Source organism: Penicillium cinerascens, assembly GCF_028974065.1.
Source record: "Penicillium cinerascens strain IBT 15544 chromosome Unknown contig_6_segment0_segment0, whole genome shotgun sequence".
In the NCBI taxonomy this organism is placed as follows: Eukaryota; Fungi; Ascomycota; class Eurotiomycetes; order Eurotiales; family Aspergillaceae; genus Penicillium; species Penicillium cinerascens.
Window position 1 is genome coordinate 1,599,608 of NW_026695295.1, and position 23,079 is coordinate 1,622,686.

General features: G+C 50.7%; 8 protein-coding genes across 8 annotated transcripts; 4 read left to right on the forward strand and 4 right to left on the reverse strand.

The window, feature by feature from the left end:
• Positions 1-575: 575 nt before the first annotated feature.
• N7498_006582 (DUF3129 domain-containing protein) lies at positions 576-1,752 on the reverse strand (the record flags this gene model as incomplete). The annotated part of the gene is made up of 6 exons (XM_058453644.1): positions 576-854; positions 914-1,086; positions 1,140-1,187; positions 1,250-1,312; positions 1,370-1,576; positions 1,638-1,752. 6 exons carry the CDS (start codon positions 1,750-1,752, stop codon positions 576-578), a joined length of 885 nt encoding a protein of 294 aa, XP_058307835.1.
• A 2,437-nt stretch (positions 1,753-4,189) lies between these two features.
• Positions 4,190-7,458, forward strand: spt5 (transcription elongation factor spt5; the record flags this gene model as incomplete). The annotated part of the gene is made up of 4 exons (XM_058453645.1): positions 4,190-4,285; positions 4,348-4,509; positions 4,573-6,050; positions 6,102-7,458. 4 exons carry the CDS (start codon positions 4,190-4,192, stop codon positions 7,456-7,458), a joined length of 3,093 nt encoding a protein of 1,030 aa, XP_058307836.1.
• A 2,115-nt stretch (positions 7,459-9,573) lies between these two features.
• N7498_006584 (putative MFS transporter) lies at positions 9,574-11,106 on the forward strand (the record flags this gene model as incomplete). The annotated part of the gene is made up of 2 exons (XM_058453646.1): positions 9,574-9,854; positions 9,906-11,106. 2 exons carry the CDS (start codon positions 9,574-9,576, stop codon positions 11,104-11,106), a joined length of 1,482 nt encoding a protein of 493 aa, XP_058307837.1.
• A 505-nt stretch (positions 11,107-11,611) lies between these two features.
• Positions 11,612-14,924, forward strand: N7498_006585 (uncharacterized protein; the record flags this gene model as incomplete). Its single annotated transcript, XM_058453647.1, has 2 exons — positions 11,612-11,938; positions 11,988-14,924. The coding sequence occupies 2 exons, from the start codon at positions 11,612-11,614 to the stop codon at positions 14,922-14,924; spliced, it is 3,264 nt and encodes a 1,087-aa protein (XP_058307838.1).
• A 57-nt stretch (positions 14,925-14,981) lies between these two features.
• On the reverse strand, positions 14,982-16,848 carry gmdB (general amidase GmdB; the record flags this gene model as incomplete). Its single annotated transcript, XM_058453648.1, has 5 exons — positions 14,982-15,097; positions 15,146-15,233; positions 15,287-16,171; positions 16,224-16,499; positions 16,570-16,848. 5 exons carry the CDS (start codon positions 16,846-16,848, stop codon positions 14,982-14,984), a joined length of 1,644 nt encoding a protein of 547 aa, XP_058307839.1.
• Positions 16,849-17,114: 266 nt separating this feature from the next.
• N7498_006587 (DUF3237 domain-containing protein) lies at positions 17,115-17,756 on the reverse strand (the record flags this gene model as incomplete). Its single annotated transcript, XM_058453649.1, has 2 exons — positions 17,115-17,450; positions 17,502-17,756. 2 exons carry the CDS (start codon positions 17,754-17,756, stop codon positions 17,115-17,117), a joined length of 591 nt encoding a protein of 196 aa, XP_058307840.1.
• Positions 17,757-18,328: 572 nt separating this feature from the next.
• N7498_006588 (NAD(P)/FAD-dependent oxidoreductase) lies at positions 18,329-19,908 on the forward strand (the record flags this gene model as incomplete). The annotated part of the gene is made up of 2 exons (XM_058453650.1): positions 18,329-18,949; positions 19,003-19,908. 2 exons carry the CDS (start codon positions 18,329-18,331, stop codon positions 19,906-19,908), a joined length of 1,527 nt encoding a protein of 508 aa, XP_058307841.1.
• A 417-nt stretch (positions 19,909-20,325) lies between these two features.
• N7498_006589 (putative MFS transporter) lies at positions 20,326-22,383 on the reverse strand (the record flags this gene model as incomplete). The annotated part of the gene is made up of 8 exons (XM_058453651.1): positions 20,326-20,574; positions 20,641-20,745; positions 20,796-21,503; positions 21,576-21,647; positions 21,700-21,991; positions 22,040-22,110; positions 22,175-22,251; positions 22,308-22,383. The coding sequence occupies 8 exons, from the start codon at positions 22,381-22,383 to the stop codon at positions 20,326-20,328; spliced, it is 1,650 nt and encodes a 549-aa protein (XP_058307842.1).
• Positions 22,384-23,079: the final 696 nt, after the last annotated feature.

Below are 23,079 nucleotides of genomic sequence, written 5' to 3' on the forward strand. Positions count from 1 at the left end.
TGCATATGCATATGTTGAATGTTTCATAGCCTGACGTGGCCTTCGACCTCTCCTGCCATAGCAGACAGGTCAAAAACATACATAAAACAAATGACCAAAGTGTTCGCCCGGTGGTACTCAACGCATCATCTCCCATAGGCCAAGACCACCACAAACACAGAAGAAGAAGACAGACAAATTAGTGAAGCCAGATCCCTCGCTGCAATAGGTTTAGATATAATTTAATATGGACCTTTAGGAATACTGACACCAGTGTGTGTCGCCTATCATAATAAAAATAACTTTGACTCCGTTGAGGCTGCTTTAATTACGTAGTTTCCATATCTATATAAGACAAAAAATCGCGTTAAGTACAAAAAAAGTGTCAGTGTGCCTCCAAGCGTGTATAAAGATCGACACATAGTTCACACTATGGGAAATGAATGAAAGTCTTCGTACACAACTCAAAACCTAGCCGTTTGCATCTGGATGGCCTAATGAGAGACCGGCGCTCAAGTAGATCCATACACCAAAGTTTTGAAGACAACTCCATAGAAGCATGGATGCCTCAAACTTTGGTTAATAATGATCGTAGATCAGTTTGTGAAAGCAGCGGAACCACCAAAGGGACCGGAAATGGCACTGTTCCTGACACGCACGATGCAAACGTTTTCGATGCCGTCAACAACACCGGTGCATTTCGTGCCTGCGGGGACTTGAATCTTAACCTCGAAATCCATGGTGCTGGTGGTTGAGGCTCCCGCAACACCCGGGATATTCTCGACAACCTTGGCCGGTTTGAATGCTTTGGGGTCCGTACCGCCGCTGGTTGCGTCGACGTCTGCGTGCAGTGGGCCCGCGCCGTCTTGGTTTACCTTTATGGAAATAGAGTAAGCGAATGGTGATTAAAGTACCGGCGTAGCCTTGGACGAACCTGATGGTAAATCACGGTGATGTATCCATCACCAGAAACAGAAGGCAAGCCGTGGGCAGCCCCCTTGCCAGCATATTCTTGGAGCCCATTCTCCACGGTACCATCGGGTGTCATAACACCAGGCTTGGTCCCTGTAGCTCCAGCTGTCATGGTATCAACAGTAGACTGGGCACCTGGATGATTTGATGAGTGTCAAACTTCTGTGAATCAGGGAGCATAAGCTAACCTTTGACAACATTACCCAAGGGCGTTGCGTCTGCAAGATCCTGAGCGCCTAAAGGATATCTTAGTTATTTCGCGCGGAGTAGTTTATCCAAAAAGCAACTGAATACTAACCATTGAGAACAGTTCCACCGGCAGTAGTGAAGATACTAGCCGCGTCATTGGCCAGCTGGCGAGCTGTGTGACGTTAGTCCCCGTAGTCAGACAAAAGAAAATTAGAAGACATCTAGATACCTTGAGGGAAGTGGCGTGTGTGAGCCCGTTTCTGGGCACTAGAGCCCATGAACTGCACGATGACTCGTTTGGGATCCACAGGACCACTCATAGTGCGTCCCAAAGCCGATGCCTCAGAGGTTCCCATTTCTGGGTCTCGGATGATTGCGGTATCTTTCTGTCCGCCGCACGCACCAGAGGGACAATCACGTGGAGTGCCATCGACAACTAGAGTCAATCAATCAGTAATCAGTTTTGAAAATCAAAAGCTCAGTGAACAGCCTGTTACCTGTCAGTCCCGGCATTACAACACCGTTCGCACCATGAATGCGAGTAATCAGGCCATGTGCAGCAACCTGCTTGGTAGCCAGCAAAAGAAGAGGAGCGATCGTGGTGAAATGCATGGTTAATGACCGGAAAAAGAATGAATGTCAGGAAACAAAATCAAAGTAAAGAACGAATGTAGGGTAACAAACAAGCAGACTGAAGATCCCTAGCCAGCCTTTTATATTGAATGAAAAGCTATTCTGTAGATGCAATCTTTCTTCAGGGCCTCACTCTGAAACAGTAGCATTGGTCTTAGAAGCTCCATTCTGAACCATGTGTCTCGGTACCGAGAACTGCACGCATGTGATCCGAAAAGAAAAGAATTGCTTCAGTATGGATAGCTAACCATCTTGTGCTCCGGGTAGGAGAAAGTGGGTCTCAGGAACAATTTTGAGTTTGGTTCCCCTTGTCGGAGGGTGAGACTAGCACGCCAAGCTTCCAAGCACAAGTTCGTTTCAGAATTTAAAAATATTCAATGGAACCGGTCACATCGAAAGGCTGAATTTTGGGAACATTTTAGCGCACAGGATTGAAGGCAGTTCAATGCTAGCTACAAAGGGCATCCATCCAGGCTGCCTCTCACTAGCTATCTCGGCCTAAATTTCAGTCCAGGTCGCCCCCTTTTTCAGACTTGCATGCTCCGTGATAATGATACCACGTTTCCGTGGTTAGCATAAGGACTGCCATCTGACTTTACACCTCGGCCTTGTCAACCTGTGCACCGAGCAATTTATGACTGATTCATCCTGAAAGATTCGGAACCTGAGCCTTCGAATAACACAAGCAATCGAAGCCTGAGTCTCGGTGCATTCTCCGGTCGGCAGGTATCAGACAGACGAAACTTGGACTCAGATGCTCATTGCAGGCGGTCACATAAGATACAGTATTCCAATAAATTGCCTTGGTATCACGAGAAAGGTCGCTTCGAGTATAACCAAGTCACAAGACCAAAACGGTCGATGTATCCAGGCTTGTATTTGCGGCCGTGTTTCGGCTGTTGGACTCGTGCTTCTGTAAGATGCATTAACATTTTATGAAACTTCCCTGAAAACAAGGACAAGGCAAGCCTGGCAGGCATCTGGAACATACGAAAATATCTCGACGATCCGTTCGGGTAGTAGATCGACGATCTAGGCTCTTTGAGGCTGAACCCAAGGATTTCTCGCTCCTACCATCGTATAATCTTCCACGCACTTCTCCAAATTGTCATTATTGTAGTTCTAAAAAGAAAAGTAGTGAGGAATGGACCTATATGGCAAGGAAAATGATTTGACTATAGGATCGCTTTCGGACTGCCGCCTATTTGGAGTAGGGAATTGATACTCCCACCACCCCCTTTACTGGTCCCACCATTCCCAACCTAAATTCTCAGGCACATTTCCCTAAATCGGCCTAGATTAATAATCTACCTACCGCTTTTTCCACCGCTTATTATTTTTCTTTACAAGCCATCAGCATTTAAATATATTCTACCGCTGTAGGAAGGAGGTCGTGGAGGTTGTAGACGGCGTCGACAGCGTAGAGCTGATCTAGGGCGCCCACTAGGATGCGGTCGCGGAGGAGGAGGACAAGGCTATACTAGAGGGCGTAGAGGGCGTAGAGGGGCGGTCGTCCATTACATATTAGACGGTCCTGCGTAGTAGCAACGTGGAGGTCAGGGAGGTGCTAAGTATGTAGATTGTTTAATTGAACGGGGAGAGAGCGATATAATAGGCTGAAAAACTAGTTATACAACGAGGCATGCTAGAATTTGAGTTATTCAGCTGAATAGAATAGACACCTATAAGAGATGGGTAGAATCTGCTAGCAGAAAATACAAGTGCCTAGATTCAAAGGCAGGGTGATGGGAGCAGTAAAGGGGGTCGGTGGGAGTATCAATTCCCTTGGATTCAAGTATGTATGCATGCACTAAATTCTTCTCTAAAAGTTGGACAACCAAGACGCAGGTGTCAAACCGAATGGGAAATCTTCATATACCGAAAACCCTGCAGGTTAAAATTCTACTTACCTCGACTTTATAGCGTCAAAACCATAAGATAATTGTGATCTGGTCTTGTTCAGAATATTTGGAGAGACCTCAGCGTGAGACAAGGTAAACAGAGCCGGCCCGGCTGCCCGTAAAGACCAGTTGCGCAGCCTCCTTCAACTTCGCCGCGAATCGCAACTCTAGCTCCCCGACCTCTCCAATTCCCCCAACTCACTGACACGGCGTCCCAGGGTATAACCCCCCCTCGTTCCCTGGCGTGTTGTGTCTTAAGTCTTCTCTTATCTTTCACCTTCTTTAAGCGACCGGGATTGCCACCTCCGCGGTAGGCGGTCTCTGCGCCTGGAAAGGTTTCCGTACGTCCAGATCTCCAATTCTTTCTCCTCCATGCTTTCGCATCCTCGACCGTGCCGCTGACTTCGCCTTTTGTTTTGCAGAGATACCTAGTGACTTGAACTCGACCTCGGTGCCATCTACACGACCTTGCGCGATCTTCACTTCATCGATACCCCGACTCGCTACCCTACACGATGTCCAACTTCCTCAACCAGGATTTTGGCTCGGACGATGAGGATGATGAGTTTAATCCCGGCCCCGTTGATGAGTCTGAGGGCGAGGACTCCAAGGTTAGTCACAATCAATGAGCCGTGTCGGTTGAAGGTGGTGCTGATGGAACGATAATGAACAGCCGGCCAAGTCCAGCAGACGCGGCGCTGATAGCTCTGACAATGTAAAAAATGAAGGCGACCCAGACGAAGACGATGCCAAGGACGTTGTTGATGATGAGGAGCAAGACGAGGAGGATGAAGAGGACGAGGATGAAGATGCGGAGGACGACGACGAGGCCGTGGTTCGTACTCACTTTGAACTTCCGACTCAGAAAATGGCTTTGTTGACATAGTATCCTATCTAGGAGGCCCGTCCCCGCAAGCGCAGACGCGGTCCCCTCAACCCTTTCATCGATGAAGAGGCCGGTGTCGACGAGGAAGAAGATGAAGCCGAAGACGATGAGGATGAACTCGCCGAGTTCGGCACAGAGATGCACCCCGACGACCTCGACCAGTTGCCTGCCGGGGCCGAAACAGATGACCGCCGCCACCGACAGCTCGATCGCCAGCGTGAGCTCGATGCTACAATGGACGCAGAGAAGCAGGCGCAGTTGCTCAAGGAGCGCTATGGACGGAACCGCGCCGCAGCTACAGACGCACTCGTGATTCCCAAGCGGTTGCTTCTTCCCAGTGTGGAGGACCCGAGTATCTGGGGTGCTCGCTGCAAGCCTGGAAAAGAGCGCGAGGTCGTTTATTCCATCCAGAAGCGTATCGAGGAGCGCCCGGCTGGATCTCGTAACCCGATTCGGATCATATCGGCTTTCGAGCGCGGACATCTCATGCAGGGCTGGTTCTACTGTGAGGCGCGCAGACAGGCTGATGTTATTGAGGGCTTGGAGGGTATCAACTTCTACTACCCCTCCCAGAAGATGACTTTGGTTCCCGTCAAGGAAATGCCCGATCTCCTCAAGGTCCAGAAATCGGAGGAGCTTATGCCGGGTGGATGGGTTCGTATCAAGCGTGGTCGTTACCAGGGCGATTTGGCCCAGATCGAAGAAGTTGAGACAAACGGTCTTAATGTTACTGTCCGACTTGTTCCCCGTCTTGACTACGGCATGAATGATGATGCTGCTGCTATGATGGGCCCCGATGCGAAGCGCAAGCGTGGCGCTATGAACACGATTCGCCCCCCGCAGCGTCTGTTCAACGAGTCCGAGGCGAAGAAGAAGCACGCGAAATACCTCTCGGCTACATCTGGTTTGGGTGGCAAGTCTTGGAGCTACCTCAACGACACTTACATTGATGGCTTCCTTATCAAGGATATGCGCGTCCAGCACTTGATCACCAAGAACGTCAACCCGAGACTGGAGGAAGTGACGATGTTTGCTCGCGGAGGAGAAGATGGCACTGCGAACCTGGATCTCGCTTCTCTGGCCGAGACCCTGAAGAACTCGACCGCTGAGGACTCATACCAGCCCGGAGACCCTGTCGAGGTCTATCGGGGTGAACAGCAAGGCTTGATCGGTCGCACCGTCTCAACTCGCGGAGACATTGTTTCATTGCAGGTTACCGAGGGAGACCTGGCTGGCCAGACAATTGATGCCCCTGTTCGAACTCTGCGTAAGCGTTTCCGCGAGGGTGACCACGTTAAGGTCATTGGAGGCAGCCGTTACCAGAACGAACTAGGCATGGTGGTGCAAGTCAAGGATGACACTGTCACCCTTCTCAGTGACATGAGCATGCAGGAGATTACTGTCTTTAGTAAAGACCTTCGTCTTTCTGCGGAGATGGGCGCTGATGGCCAACTTGGAATCTATGATGTCCATGACCTTGTTCAACTTGAGTAAGAACCGCCAGAATCCTCAAACCCAACAATTTGCTAACTTGGTTTCAGTGCTGCAACCGTCGCCTGTGTCATTAAGGTTGATCGCGAATCTCTTCGTGTTGTGGACCAGAACGGCTCTCTCCGCAATGTCCTCCCTACCCAGATTGCCAACAAGATCGAACCTCGTCGGGATGCTGTTGCGACTGACCGCAATGGTGCAGAGATCCGAAATGGCGACACTGTTCGCGAGGTCTACGGAGAGCAGAGAACCGGAGTTATCCGCCATATCCACCGTTCATACCTTTTCTTGCACAACAAAGCCCAAGCTGAAAACGCAGGCATTTCCGTGGTGAGAACGACAAACGTCGTCACTGTGTCCGCGCGGGGTGGACGGCCGACTGGTCCTGATCTGACCAAGCTGAACCCTGCCCTTAACATGCAGGCACCTGGCGGCGGTCGTGGCGCGGCGATGCCACCACCTTCACGTGGTCGCGATCCGCTCCTCGGAAAAACTGTTGCTGTTCGCAAGGGCCGCTACAAGGGTCTGGTGGGTATTGTCCGTGATGCCGATGATAAGAACGCCCAGGTCGAGCTCTACACAGTCAACAAGCCCGTTCAAATAGACCGGAATATTCTTACACCCAAGGACCCGATCACTAAGCAGAATTTGGATTCTGGTCGCGGACGTGGCCGTGGAGGAGGTGGAGCAGGGGGTTCGCGTGTTCCTTATGGCTCTGGCGCTCCTTCAGGCGCGCCTGGCTGGTCGGGTGGTCGCACCCCAATGACCGCTGCCGATTCCTCGAGAACCCCCGCTTGGGGTGGCGCCGCCGCTTCACGAACCCCCGCCTGGGGTGGCATGAGCGGCTCTCGCACTCCAGCCTGGAAGAACGACGGATCCCGCACCTCCAATCCTTACGAAGCTGGAAACCGCACTGCCTATGGAGGCATCGGTAACCGCACACCGGCATGGAACTCTGGCTCTCGCACTCCGTACGACTCCGGCTCCGGCTACGACGCGTTCGCCTCCGGAACTCGCACTCCCGCCTGGGGCGGCGCAAGCGCGAACACCGGCAACCGGACGCCTGCCTGGGGTGGTCTCTCCAACGGCCGAGACCAACGCGACTTCGACGACGCCCCCACCCCCGGCGGAGGTTACTCTGCTCCTACCCCGGGCGCTTACGCAGCCCCCACACCAGGTGCCTCAGCACCAACACCCGGCGCCTGGCCCGACAGCGCCCCCACACCCGGAGCCTTCAACGCGCCGACTCCAGGTGGCATGCCGAAGCGAGGAGGCTATGACGCCCCAACCCCAGCTGCATATGATGCACCAACCCCAGCCATGGGCGGCGCGGCAGCTACACCAGGTGCGGGCTACGGGGATGATGACGGTGGCCCGCGTTACGACGAGGGCACTCCTAGCCCGTAAACAATTTCCTTTTCTGCCTGTTATATCACCCCGACGCACAAAAGCTTGATGCAATATGATTTTAGATTTGGGATGTGGTCGGCCTCGAACTTGTATTCTACTTTGATCGGATGTAATTTTTTTCAAAACAGTAGCAAATGATGCTTCATTTGGGTACAGCCTCCTGGCTCTATTTCGAGTATGGACTTTTGACAGTAGGAAACGACGAGTAAATGGCGAGTCAATGACATTTGAGCCAGCTGCTCAGATACCCTTGACCAATACCCCAAGCAATTCTCCAAGCCGTGGGCGCAAGACTTGCACCATCCCAAGTTCTTTGTGCTTCTTCGGATGCAAAAATGGGCTCTATTTCGATATCCAGGAAAGGTCCATCCACTCCCTTACACGTGTTGTCTTTTTGGTGTAGAGGATCCCTCGACAGATTGAATACTATCCATCCTTGCGGCAATATGCCGTTGCACACGTCGCCTTGGGGGGAAGGTCCTATCGACAGCCACATATTCAGCAATCTTGCCACGAAGGAAGTATCCTCGAACGTTTTGCTTGTTCGGGTACATAGATAGTAATCAGGACTACCAGCCCGACGACCATTCCAATTAATTTCCATACCAGGATGATAGTTGCTGCCGCAGCGTAGTTCTGTCTGGCAACGCGAACATGTTCTCTTCAATCCTTAGGTCACGACTTGAACTGGTCGAAGAGGTCACACATGCTAATGTATGGACATATCATGAGAGAACGCACTACCGAATCCGGGCTTAGAGAGCGTCGGTCTATGTTAATGACGATGTAGGATTGTGCGATGTGGGATTTGTTACCGAGACACTGGAAGGCTGAAAATGCCATACTCCCGGATGATGCATGTGGGTAGTGACAGGTGAGGGACCTCAGACACTTTCCTTGATTCGATTCTGGTTGAACATCTGCAAATTCCAAAATCGTAAGGCCTGGGTCTGGACATGCGTAGCATAGATCGGTTCGATGGTATCAACGTCTACCGACCTCGGAATCGGAATCGGAATCGGATACTCGGTGCAGGCAGATATACTTCATACAGTATCGCCATCTATTGTCTTGAAGTCGTAAAAGAAGTTCGCTTCGAGGGGAATAAAGTAGCAGACTGCGTACACCGTTCAAACATCGCTGCACGTACTCGCCTTTTGGCCTTTGAAACTCGGGATTCTGTAGGATGTGTCTGAACCTTTGATAGAAGACACTGCAGGTAAGAACAAAGCAAGCTTGGCAGGGATCTGAGATGTATGAAAATATCTTGAAGATCAGTTCAGCCGGTAGTGCAAAGATGGCTCTTTGGAGCTTAGCATGAGGGTAGGAGCGAATAAGGAGATTCACCCGGCTGCCCGTCTTAACGTTCTTGTGAATCCGGTGGGACCGCCGGGGGGGAATAGGAAGAATCATGCACTTGCCCATCTTATCGTCGTTGTGAACCAAAAGAAACATAAAAGGTAAGAGAGAGCTACACGACAAGGAGCAGTGATTGATCAAATGGGCCTCTCCCAGGGTCATCTAGGTAATACTGAGCTCATCACCAGGTAGACTAGATTTCTGAACCGCCGCCTACTCGGTGCATCCGTATACATCTCATGAAACTCTATCTGGGCTTTGTAACCAACTCAAATCCAAAACATTCACTCCTAAAACATCAATCCATATAAACAATTAAATGTCTTTGTAATTTACTAATTTCATAGCAGAATGCAGAGTGGAGATAGGCTTAAAATTGAGATCGATGGAATGGAAGCAAACAATGAAGGGCATTCCTTCTCCCCGCTTTTTTACCTTCGATTTCGGCGACTTTCTCAAATCTCCAACCATCGGGATTCCCCTCGGGGGCTCGGCCGAAATGGTTTGGCGGGGCTAATTTGGAGTTGAATAATTTTATCTCCGAGCTCGGGGTCCGAAGCGCAAACTCCTTCTCCCCGGTAAACCGTCGCGCAGGAACGTTGCCAAGACCAACTATCCGACTGACTTGCAACATTTCATCTTGATGCACTGATGTTCTTCCGAAGCGAGCAAGAACATATTTCTGTCGCAAAAGGCAGCGGTCGACTTTTTGCCGTGTCAAGCCCTGGAAGCTTTGTCTGATTGCTCAGCAACATGTTCGGCAATAGGGTGGCCGACAAAGTGCCGGCTCGGAGCGAGAAAGAACAGCAGCAAATTGACCTCGATCCTGCATTCATTGTGAAGTGGGATCACGATGATCCTTTAAACCCTCAAAATTGGCCTGTCCGATACAAATGGTGGGTGACTTTCCAGCTGGGGATGCTCGCTCTGGCGGGCAGTCTCGGCTCCAGCATTATAACCCCTGCCGATAGCATCATCGCCAACTATGTTGGTGTCAGCAGCGAGGTCTCTGTCTTGGATGTGTCGTTATACTTGTGAGTCTTTCAAACCCCCATTCGGGAAATTCTTACTAATGAATGGACAAGAATTGGTTTTGTATGTGGTCCGATTATCTGGGCTCCAATTTCTGAAATCTGGGGACGCAGAGTTAGCATTTTACCGGCTGTCTTCTGCCAAGCGCTCTTTGCCATTGGTACATCTAGAAGTACCAATGCGGCCTCGTTTTATGTTACGCGCTTCTTCACCGGGTTTTTCGGCTCTGCCCCGATCAGTAATGTCACAGCCGCCCTGGGTGACATGTGGAGTCGAGAGACTCGCGGCGTCGCAGTCAGCTTGTATGCCGTGGCAGTGAATGGCGGACCATCACTCGGCCCAGTCATTGGAGCTGCCCTTATCACGAATCCTCATCTCGACTGGCGCTGGACTGGATACATCTTGGCCATTTGGGTCTTCGTGACCTTTCTCCTGGGCTTTTTCTTCCTCCCCGAGGTATATCCACTAGTGCTCCTTAAGAAAAAGGCCCAAGCGTTACGGAAAGAGACAAACGACCTCCGATATTATCATCCACATGAGCATATCAAACTCGACGTCCATTCGGTCGTTACGAAACAACTCTCTCGCCCACTGGTCATGCTCTGCAGTGAGCCCATTGTCACTTGCATTGCACTATACGCCTCCTTCGTCTACGGTGTCATGTATCTCACTCTGGAAGTATTCCCCATCGTCTTTGAAGATATCCGCCAGTGGGAACCCGTCGTTGCATCCTTACCCTTCCTGGCATTATTGATCGGTGTCGTATCCTCCGTGGGCCTCAACGTCTGGAACCAGTACCGCTACAACCGAATCGCAAAAGAAGCCAATGGGAAAGCAGTTCCCGAAGCAAGATTACCGCCGATGGCAATTGGTGCGGTCCTCTTTGTAGTTGGAGCATTCTGGTTCGCGTGGACGGCGGAACCACCTCATCACTGGATCTTGCCCTGTCTGGCTGCATTGTTCATCGGTGCTGGCTTCAACTGCATTTTTCAGCAGTGCCTTAACTTTCTTGTTGACGTTTACGGGATATATGCGGCAAGTTCTACGGCAGCGGTTACTTTTCTAAGAAGCATTATGGCGGCTGGGCTTCCATTAGCGGCTAAGCCGATGATCAGAGCTCTGGGGGTTGGTCCTGGAATTTCGATTATCGGTGCAGTGGCTGCTGCTTTGTTGCCAATTCCATTCTTGTTTATGACATATGGTCCAAGGTTGCGGAAGATGTCGAAGCTCACACCCGATGAAACGAATCGTTGACGGATCTTGGGAGGTTTTGTCAAGTGAGAGAAGTGGTCCTTTGCACATTGTCGATTATACCCCATAGACAAGACATAGAACATAGTCCTTGATCCACTTGCATCTCACATGCATTATAGAGTAAGGCGTCTTTTGTTGCTACTACATTTAGTTCAATAGATCGTGTATAGAGGGCCCAGACTAACCGCTTGTCCCTGACGCCGAGTGTGGAGTATGCACCGTGTCTGTCCCAACACCCTATTTTCCACCACTGCGATCACCAGCCTAATGGATTTAAGCCAGATGTCAAGTGACTTCATCTGACCACTGCTTTTTTCCGTAACCGTCTGGAAATCCGAGCTGCTAAATTTGAATGCGCGATGGAAAACAACGAGAATCTGCTTTTCCGGGCCGGAAAAGTTGCCCGGAAACACGGATAAGCCCACGCCGGGGATCAACGTGGGAGATAGAACATCGTGGGGGTAACCTCTACGTGGCAATATAAAGCCATTTCAGCTCCTTTGCCATGGCGGAACAAGTCAAAAACGCAGAGATGGCGACTATGACTGAGACAGCTACCACGGTGGAAGGGCACGCAACTTTATCCGCTGCGGATATCTCGACACGACTGTTGAACGGCACTCTCCACGCCGGATACCCCGCAATCGAGAATTTCATGACCATTGATGGTCTGCTGAAGTCGCATGCTGCTGAACCTGATGCGGCGCAAAAGCCGCTAATATGCTACCCCGTTCGCGGGGCGACTGACTTTGAAGAACACACGGCTGGTGACCTTGATCGGTATACCGATGTGGCCGTTCGATATTATATGGAGAAGGGACTTCAACCTGCAGTAAGATTGAATTGATAAATACTGTCAGCTTACATTAACGCCTTTGCAGGACCCAGTTCTCGAGCAAGCGCCTGTTATCGGTCTTCTTGCTGGGTCCAGCTTCGAAGTCATTCTGACATTCTTTGCCCTTAACCGCCTGGGATATGCCGTACTCTTCTTGTCTACACGGCTGACGGCCCCTGCATATGCCCGGCTGATGGACATGGCAGACTGCAGGCAACTTATCATCATCAAGCAATTCCAACAAACAGTAACCGATATCTGCATTGAGCGACCTGGTTGCAGTAGTCTCCCGATTTTGCAACGAGAGAACTGGGTCAACCGCCCTGCTAGCTCTCCTCATTTCCAGCGACCAAACGTGGACCCAGCTCGCGAGGGAAAGAAGATCACCTGGATCTTGCACTCATCCGGCAGCACAGGCTTCCCGAAACCAATCTTCTTAACAAACCTTCAGACACTAGCAAACTTCCGCAAGAGCTTTGCACTTCGTCTGTTCAATATCAGTCCCTTATTCCACTCTCACGCGCTAATGGAAGTTGGTCGAGCATTTTACACGCGTGCAACCATGTATCTGGGGAATCACTCTCTTCCAGTTACATATCAGAACCTGTACGATGCGCTGCAGGTCGCCCAACCAGATCAGATCAGCGCCGTGCCGTATGTCATTAAGCTGCTGGCAGAGGAACCAGCCGGTGTGCAGGAGTTGGCGAAACCGAAGCTCGTGCTTTACGGCGGATCGAGTTGTCCCGATGACTTGGGTGATCGACTTGTTGCGCAGGGTGTCAACCTGGTTGCTAATTACGGCGCTACTGAGACTGGGCAGATTATGACTTCGTTCAGACCCCCCGGAGACACAGAGTGGCAGTACATGCGGCTTCATCAGCCTGTTGCTGATCACACTCTGATGGATGAAATTTCACCTGGAGTCTTTGAGTGTGTTGCTTTGGATAGTCTACCAAGCAAAGGGCCTTCAAATTCAAAACCTCCCTTTGGTGCGAGGAACCCGGAGAACAGCTTCCGCACGGCTGACTTGTTTACACGTCATCCAGATCCAAAGAAGATCAACTACTACAAGTACCTCAGTCGACTGGATGACCGAATCACGCTTGTTAATGGTGAAAAGGTTCTTCCTATCCCCATTGAAGGCCGCGTCAGAGAGGAGGAGCTTGTGAGAGAGTGTGTTGTCTTCGGTTTCCAGCGTACTGTCCCTGGGGCCTTGATTTTCCGAGCTGAAGGAAAAGCGCCACATTTGGACAACGATCAATTCTTGGAAGTCATTTGGCCAGCCGTGGAAGCAGCCAATGCTCGAGCTGAGACTTTCTCTCGGATCCCGAAAGAACTTGTTGTGGTCAAGGGCGCTGAGGTGAAGTACCCCATCACAGATAAGGGAACTTTCATTCGTGCCCAGGTCTACCAGCAGTTCGACGAAGACATAAAAGTAGCATATGCTGGGTTTGAAGGCACCGGGCAGAGGAAAGGAGACCTGGCACTCTCAATGCCAGAACTAGAGACCTGGCTCTTGCAGAGGTTCCGCGATGATCTGGGTGTAACATTGCCCAGTGTTGACGCCGACATCTTTTCAGCTGGCGTTGATAGCTTGCAGACAACGCAGATCTGGAGGTATATCGTTCGGGATCTGGATCTTGGTGACCATGGAGATGAACTCTCGCAAAATATTGTTTTCGATAAAGGAACCGTTCGCTCTCTTGCAAAACATCTTTACCAGTTGCGCACAGGCGAGGAGTATGAGGAGGAAGACGAGATTCAAGTTATGCAAGAGATGATTGAGAAATACTCGCATTTCACCCAACATTATCCGACTCTTGCCAAGCAACCCGACTCGGAGGTGGTGATTGTCACCGGTGCAACGGGAAATCTTGGAGCGTTCATAGTCGCCAACATCCTTAAGCGTCCATCTGTCTCGGAGGTCTGGGCACTCGTTCGAGCACCTGGACAAGTGGCCGCCGGTACTCGCCTCTCGAAAGCATTGTCTGATCGAAATATTTCCCTGACCGATGAGGAAGCTGCAAAACTCCGCGCAGTCCCCGGTGATCTTTCACAGCCTAATCTCGGATTGGGTAGTTACGTCCTCGAGCAACTCCTCTCATCCCTGACCTGCGTCATCCACAGCGCCTGGGCCGTTAACTTCAACCTGGGCGTGCGATCATTCGAACAGCAACACGTTCGAGGAACATACAACCTAATCAACCTCTGCCTCCGCTCCAAACTTCCCACTCCCGGAAGGTTCTTCTTCTGCTCGAGCGTGAGCACCGCCAGCAACACTCCCAAACCAGCTTCTGTTCCAGAGACGGCGGTTGAAGATCTACACCATGCCCAGACTACGGGATATGGCCGCTCAAAATTAGTGACCGAACACATCACCCGCAATGCTATGCGACAGACTGGTTTCCACGCGAGGGTTCTGAGAATCGGTCAGCTTAGCGGCGATACTATTAACGCACAATGGAATGAGACTGAAGCCGTGGCACTCATGTTCCGCAGTGCATTGACAACGGGTTCTCTTCCAGAGTTGAATGAGAGACCCAGCTGGTTACCTGTTGATCAATGTGCTCGGGCAGCCGTTGATATCTCCATGGACCTTGCGGCATCTGATACCGATTTGGTGTATCATTTGGTTAACCCGCAGAAATTTAGCTGGAAGGATGATCTACTTCCGGCTTTGAAGCGGAGCTCTACCTTGCCGCAATTTGACATCGTGTCACCTCAGGAATGGTTGAAGAGACTGGCTGGCAGTGATCAGGATCCGGAGAAGAATCCTAGTATCAAGCTTATTGACTTCTGGAGATCGAAGTATGAGAGCGTTGGGCAGAAGCCAGTTACTGCTGATGAAACGGCCGGACTTACGTTTGAAACTAGTCGGACGGTTCAAGATTGCCCATCGTTGGGCTTCGTGAAAGACCCTGTTGCGGAGGGGTTGGTGCAAAGATACATTGAGAATTGGATGGAAAGCTGGACTAGTAAATAGACTGAAAATAGATTTAATGATCACTTCTATCTCTTCATAGGGCTTCCTCCAAGTATGCTATGTTCGAAGAACTTGGTCAATAATGTCCGCTGCCCACAGACACTTCTCATCTTGGAACTTTGGAGTGATAACTTGCACTGCACATGGCGCACCGTCCACTTCATCGGGGTTATCTGGCGCTACTTAGTACATTGTTTAGAAAAAGCAGCGAAGGGACTTACAATCGGGCTGCACGCCATCACCTATGGCCATCTTTTCCGGATCTAGCTCCTTGGATGCCTTCCGAAACGGAACAATACACGCAGGATACTGCACCAAAGTTAGTAACACGCATCATATAAATCAAAAGAAAGACGACTTACATCCAACAGGTTCCACATCACGGTATAAGGTGGCCATCCATAAGTGTCGTACGCAACCGCAGTATTCTGTGCCCCAGGAGCAAGAACCACGTCCAGCTTCTGATCCACCCAGATCTGACGCCATGCATCGCTTACCCGCGTTCGCGCTTCATGCAGCTTCTGAATCTTCTGGAAAGTTTCCAACTCTTGATCGACAGGCCAGGGACCCGTGAACATAGGCGATGCGGCTTTAGCCACTGAGTTGACAAGCGGCTCGCCGCTGGCGCCGATATGATCGATATGCGGACCATAGACAAAGTATTGGAGCGAGAGACGAGAAGAAAACGCCACGGAGGTTTCTTTCTTGCTCTGGTTGTCAAGTTTGACAATGCGATGGCCGGCTCGGGTCAGCAACTCGACCGCACGATCCAGGGCACGCTTAACAGGTGGGTGAAGAGGGAAGGCCTTGTCTTCACCCAAGACACCAATTGTCAGACCTCCATTGCGCTCGTTGATACTATGAGGACTGCCGGACCACGGCACAGCCATGGCAGTCTGGTCATATTGCCATGCTTCTCCTTCACCGATGACACACTTCATAAACAATTGCAAATCGGCAACACTGTGCGCCAGAGGGCCAGCAGCGGGCTTGAGACCGGGCAACCCCTCCATCGCACCCGAGACCTGCCCACCGAAGGGGACGCGGTCTGCCGTTGGCTTGAATCCATACACACCACAGCAGAGGGATGGGATACGGATTGATCCGGCAATGTCAGTGCCCACACCGAGGATGGAGCCTCGGAATGCCACAAGAGCGCCTTCACCGCCACTGGACCCGCCGGCTGTCAGAGACGTGTTGTGTGGGTTGAGTGTACGGCCGAAGATGTTATTCTCCGAATCGGCAGACTAATATGATCAGTCGGGTATCAGAGCACAGATGTCGAGATAGCCTGCTTACCATCATAGTCTGTGGAATGTTTGTCTTGACGTACAACACTGCTCCCAGCCGAAGAAGCATTGCCACAAGCGCCGAATTTGTCGACGCCGGCGGGTTCTTCAGAAATGAAACATATCCCACAGTTGACTGCAAGCCTTCAACACAAAAGCTATCTTTCAGACTGACCGGCAAGCCATGAAGCGGGCCAATCGGCTTCCCCTCGCGCTGGAGATACTCATCAAGGTACTTAGCACGATCGAGCGCTTGGTCGAAAAACGTCTCAGTGAGGCACGATGTCTGTTATAATTAAAAATTAGCTTCCATGTATGTCTGTCACATCGACTTCATGAACACAGAGCTAACATACCACCTGTTGCGCGATAGCCGCCCGTTTACAAAACGCAGTGGTAACAGCCAGCGAGCTAACATGACCCGAAGCCAATTTAACCAGAAGCTGCTTTGCAGTAAAGTTTTCCGTGAGATCCAGCTCAAGCTCAGACAGCAACCCCGTTCGCCGCGGGAGATCATACTCCAGCAGACGTGCGGGCACCGAGAGTTGGTCCTCACTAAGAGTCCATTCGCGGGGAATCTTCTGTGCGCACTCGCGTCGCTTTGCAACGACGAGATCCTTCCACGGAGTTTCCATAATGAAAATAATATCACAATGACTAGGGATTGATGGCAATCACGGCATTTATGTCGTTGCTATGTGCACGTTGACGATAAGAATGTCCTAATCAGCGATCCACTAGGAATTACGCTAGGCCTCGAATCTACGCCATTCCATGTAAGGGTGCGTCCACCTACCCGATCGGGAACAGCTGATCGGGAATAGCTGCTTCGGCTACATCCTGGAGTTAATCATGGAATCGAGAGACATCCATTCGGCTTCTACTCTATTCTATCTGCCGCTCATTTCTTCGCCACGACATCTTCCGGCTTGACACCCGGGAAATTCGTCAAGTGGTACGCATCGATCCAGAGCTTCTCTCCTTCACAGGTCATAACGCCGAGGCAGACTAGCCCATTCAGCCAGTTGTACGGGCCGGGTCCGGCTTCAAGACGAAGGTGCGAGAAGAATTCGACATCGTCCTGCGTGACTGTATGCTGTGGTGGCTTCGTTGGGTCGGCCTCCACTGCTTTCGCGTAATCGGTTCCTGGGCCTGGGCGGTACAGGCCGTGGGCTCGGATGTAGATGTAGTGGTTGTCGGTTGTGCGTACCGTGTAGCGGGCATCAAGGGTCATGGACTAATTATGTTAGCTATGAATTTATTGGAGTGTATGAGATTGAATCCATACGTGGGTTCCCTTTACGACAGTCGCCCAATCTGCTCCGCCAAGTGGCAGGATGGTGGCTTCAATGCCAGGCCCCTTCAAGGTTCCGCCGAGGATGTTGGCGATACTTCGTACGGTACCTGCATCGTGCGGTGCACCGATGTTGATCTCCTCTTTGGCGATATCGCATTCAAGTCGATAGAGAAAAGACAGGGCAGGCTGGCGCATGTGCGGGCCGTTGGGGAAGATGTCGTTACCGGGTGAGAGAGAAGTGGGCATTGTAGAAGAGACGAAATTGATTTGAGACTCTGGATTTATCAAAAATTCTTGGGGGAGTACAGACTTTATCAATTCCATTCTTATACTAGAGAGCTTGATTTCCCAGCTTGATCTGCTGTGATAAATGAACAGGGATTCGGCTCAAACGGCCCGTATAGCAGTCACTGGTACCTACTAAGCGGAGTAGAGCATGGCATGCCTAATCTTCCATTAAAATTATTCCCATTGATCTGAACGATGAGTTAAGCGCATCTTCGGCGAAACCAAAATAAGCGATCAAAGTGGAGAGCGGGAACATCCCCGCAATCCAAAGCAGTAGGTCGACCCCAACTCTACGGAGGGTCCAAAGAACACGAGCGCAGTATCCTAAGATCAGCCGTTAGACAAATCTACCGATCGGGCAAGTCCAACAGACCGTCCCTGATTAGTGAAGATGGCATCTCAAGGAACTATCCTATCTGGGCATATTTGAACGCTTTATCTGCTCTCACTTGTTGCTTTGACCATCACATCCCTCTATCTCCAATTTTCCCTTCTTTCCTTTCCACTTGAGAACACTTCATTCCTTTATCATGGCATTTGCTCAAGCTCACTTAAGCAACCTTTCGGTCCCTGCTGCAGAGCGCCAACAAGCTCTAAACCGCATTCATGCAGACCCTGGCGTCCCCAAAGATGCGACAACATCATCTTTCTGGCTCAAAGAACCGCACCCACAATTTGCGCAGAAATCTTCAAATTCTTTGCCTAGCGAGGCAGATGTAGTGATCATCGGCTCGGGCGTCACCGGCGCTTCCATCGCGCGCACGCTACTCCAGAATCGCGCCAAGGGCTCAAATTCCCATCCAGCCGTGGTAATGCTCGAAGCTCGCGACATCTGCAGTGGTGCTACCGGCCGTAATGGTGGCCATATCCTCGAGACGGCCGACGAGTACGCTGAGTTTGCAGATATGTTCGGAGAAGCCGCCGCACGGAAGATACTTCGCTTCCGACTTGCGCATTTGCGCGAGATTTTGGGTGTCGCTGAGGAAATGGGCTTAACTGAGACTGCACAGACTCGCAAAGTGCAGTTTCTTAGTGCTTTCTTTTGTGATGAAGAGTGGAAGGCTGCTAAGGAGAGACTGGGGCGGTTTAAGGAGGGCATGCCCGAGGAGTCGAAGGAGTGGGTTGCATACGAGAAAGACTCGATTCCCGAGGTTTGTTCGGATATTACATTTAGTGTTTGGATATTGACTGACATACTCTGCAGAAAATTAAGCTTTCACGCGCAGCTGGCGTCATTGCAGGCCCTGCAGGTGCTTTGTGGCCCTATAAGTTCGTAACGGGTGTTCTTTCTCGCCTGGTCTCGGACTACCCATCCGACTTCCGGGTTGAGGATAACACGGCAGTGAGGGCAATCCAACGCGGCAAGGGCCAAGGCCATGAATACACAATAGAAACCAGCCGCGGCACAATCCACGCTCGCCATGTCATCCACTGCACGAATGCACATGTCGGACACCTCGTCCCTGGCCTCCGAGGCCGCATCTTCCCCGTCCGCGGACAAATGTCTGCCCAGAATCCCGGGGAGAAATTCCCATTGCAAGCAACAAAACACTCCTGGCTATTCAACTATGACCGTGGCTTCGACTACCTCACCCAGCTACCAAGTGGGCAAATGATGCTAGGCGGTGGCTTCGCTAGAAGTGAAAGCCTGGGATGTGCAGACCTAGGTGTACCAACAGACAACGAAATGAGCCTAGCAATCGATATCCATCTCTCCGGAGCGCTAAGCGCTGTCTTCGGCCGCGAATCTTGGGGCCGTGTACAGGGCGAACCCATTCAAGCGATGTGGACAGGGAACATGGGATTCAGCGCAGACGGGCTCCCATGGGTAGGACAGTTGCCTGGGTCCGTGACACATCGGACACCGGATAAGAACAAGCCGAATGTAGGTGCTGAGTGGGTGTGTGCTGCATTCTGTGGCGAGGGAATGGTACAGGCGTGGTTGTCTGGCAAGGCACTGGCTACTATGCTTTTGAAAAAGGATGGTCAGTCTGGTATGGATCTGTCGTGGTTCCCAGAACAGTTGCTAGTTACTGAAGAACGCATTGCGACTGCTGTGTTGCCTCAGACTGTGCATGATTTGCCTGTGCAGCGCCAGGCAAATCTGTAAGCAGTTAAGTTCAGGTTCAGTTGTGTTATGCTATGATAGTGTATTGCAGCATGCTTCTTATATTTCCTCGGCGGGTATCTGTGGCTGGGGTAGAGCAGGCATCCATATTTCTAAGTTCTAGATCCGAATGCTTTGGAATTTCCATTAGGTTCCAGGGTTTACTACATAGTTTTCTATGGACTGGATTCGTTGTATATTTTGAGCAAATACCATGCATTGCATATAAAAGCCAAATTTTCCAAAGTTTACAATAGAAATAATTCCAATCCTTCCCATAAATAGCGTTTCAAGTAAGACAATGAAATATAGCCGTCTCGTCAATCCGAAAAACAAAACCAACGCACGATTTGGGAAACCCTTGAAGGGGCCGAGACCACAGGCACGATGCACAACCCTCCATCCAATTTCAAGTTTGTATTAAGTAGAGACATTATGACCCTGCATTTCAGCGAAGCGATAATACTTGCCTGCTAGCTTGCGACGAGAATCCTTACCCCAGATAACCATCGGAATAATCAGGCCTGTGATGGCCAGACTAATGAATCCCGTGGCAATGAACATGTTCTGGAGACCATCCCGTTCCATCCATGGTGTGATGGCAAATGGAATACCAATGCTGACGGCATTGCGGATAAATGCAATGCCCGTGAATGCGTCGCCGGTAATCTAAATCTCACATTAGCAATGAATTCGAAAAAAGCAAATATTGTCAAGTGGGTGTATAGAACGTACATCGCGATAGCTGTCAATAACCAGTGTCAAAACAGCATCACCCACACCTCCCAGACCAAATCCGAAAAACGCACCAGCAATACTGGGATAAATCCAGTGCATTCCCTAAATTGGCACATTAGCACAAAGCCCTGCTTGATGCCGTGCAGACTTACCCGAGATATAGTAGTCCCAAACATAATAAGTCCACCAGCCATAAATAACGCTGGGAAATGAAGAATGTACAGACGCATCTCCGGCTCGTAGAAGCCCTTGTTCCTTCTCGAAAAGAACTTAATGGACCAGTCGCCAAGCACGCCGCCGTACACGGATCCAATTAAGTTCCCAATGAATGGGCCCACGCTCATAAAGCCGATTTGTTCGGGGGTGAAGTTGTACGGTGGGAGGGGGAATACGAGGGCGAGGACGCTGGCGGTTATGGTGAGCCAGGCTACGCCGGCGGCGTATTGGAGGGCGGTAAACATGATGGCGGGGAAGGATATGAGGACGATAAATGGGCGGTAGTAGTATGGCCAGATGGATTCTGGGGTTTGGGTTACGAGAGCCAGGCGTCTGGTCCATGGGTTCATGGGGATTGTGAGGTCGAGCTCATGATGGTCGCTGCTGGGTTCGACGGGAGCAGAAAACTTGGTCTCATCTTGAAGGGGACTTTTTATGTCGAGATCCTTCGAAACGGGGTGTTCCTCATCTGCCGTGGGAGTAATACTCTCCCGTCCTGTGAGGACGGGGACGTATTTGGTCTCCTCGTAGAAAAAGATGAACAGAACCAAGAAGACCGCGTTGAAAATTCCCATTGTCTTATAGGACCAGCGCCATCCCTGTCTTGTGGCCTGGGCACCCGCTGCCATGGGTGTCAGGAAGCTCTGTGAACGTGGTCAATTACACACTATACCGATCGGAAGCACCAATGGATCATGCTCGTGGGTGCAACGTACGCCAATCATAACCATGATCATGTAAAGACCATTCATGGTGCCTCGGTGGTGCACGAAGAAGAGATCCGCAATCTGTGAAACATCAGATAACCACCTAATGGCGAGTAAGAGGGAGATTGCATACGGTGATTTCTGCAATAGCTTCGTTTGTTGCACCGGCCAGACCTTGCAGAAGGTTGCAAATGTAGAGCTCTGCCAAGCTTTCCAGTCTGGAGGTCCAGAACGATGTCACTAGCATCAAGGCTGTGGAGACAATGTAAATTGGTCGCCGACCGTATTTCTTTGCCAGAGGGATGAAAAGCACGCAGCCCATGGCCAGTCCAACGAAGTTGACAGACATCGACTGGTTGAGCTGGCTGTAGGTCACATGGAGATCGACAATCATCTGTTGCCAGAAGATCTGCTGGATGGAGAGACTAATCCAATCAGTGAATAACTCCACACGGGATGGCAGGGAACCTCACGCTGTAAAGATGATAATCGTCATGCCCATGACGATAGTATAGTTGACCGACTTCCGGAGGGTGCTCCAGTTCTATGTTCAGTAATTAGTCTCAAACCAAAATCAGTCATAGTGCCAATACAGTGCACAAGCATACCAAAGGCTCATTCGGATCATTTGTCGGGACTGGGTCGAGCATCAGAACCTTCCTGTTCTGCAATTCCCCTCCATCGTCTGGGATGAGAGTCAGCGACGTTCAGTCGGCCAATTTGCAGTATTGGCTACTATACCTCGAATCAACTTGAAGGTTCCTGGGGGCAGAGGATGCGTGTCTTCAGCGGAGAACCTGTTGCCAACACTCGCCATGGTTCACCTCAGTCGTCGTGGGAGAGTATTAAGGAGCTGTAGCGTGATGAAGCGAGCTATGTGGCAAAAGTAGTCGAAGAATGAATGGTAGATGGAATATGAGATGTAGATCGAGCAGAATATAGAGATGAAGCGGGCGAGTTGAAACAATAGTCGGGAAGTTAAGGCCGGAGTAAGTAAGACAGCATGTGTGAGAGACAAATCGAACAGACGAAGCTGGAGAAGACCAAGTCCACGGAAGTTAATCACTTTGTAAAGAATACAACGTGAAGGCAATAATTAGAGCCTAAATTGAAATCTCAACGGTGAAACACGAAGATATTTAATTGCATCCCCGAGTTTAGTCGTGACCAGCAGTCCACATGATAGAACGATATCACTCGCGCCACCGAACGGATACGAATCGCAGATGTCATGGTGATAAGCCATCAATTGGATGGCAGTTCTATCGCCGGTTGAAATGCGGAGAGGAAGTCTAGTTTGGAGATCGCCCCGGCCTCGCTCAGGCATAAACCTGGGGGCGTCGGCCTCCCGTTTTTGGAATGGCGCGGCATGATAAGAAGGCATCGGTTAGCGAGCGGGGTTGGCTGTAGCCAAGAGCATCGCAATGATAGGTTTTATCTACATGATCCACTTCCCCAACCATGGTTTTAAGCGCTCTAGTCTGTACTCGGTAGGTGGACGCACTGGTCCAAG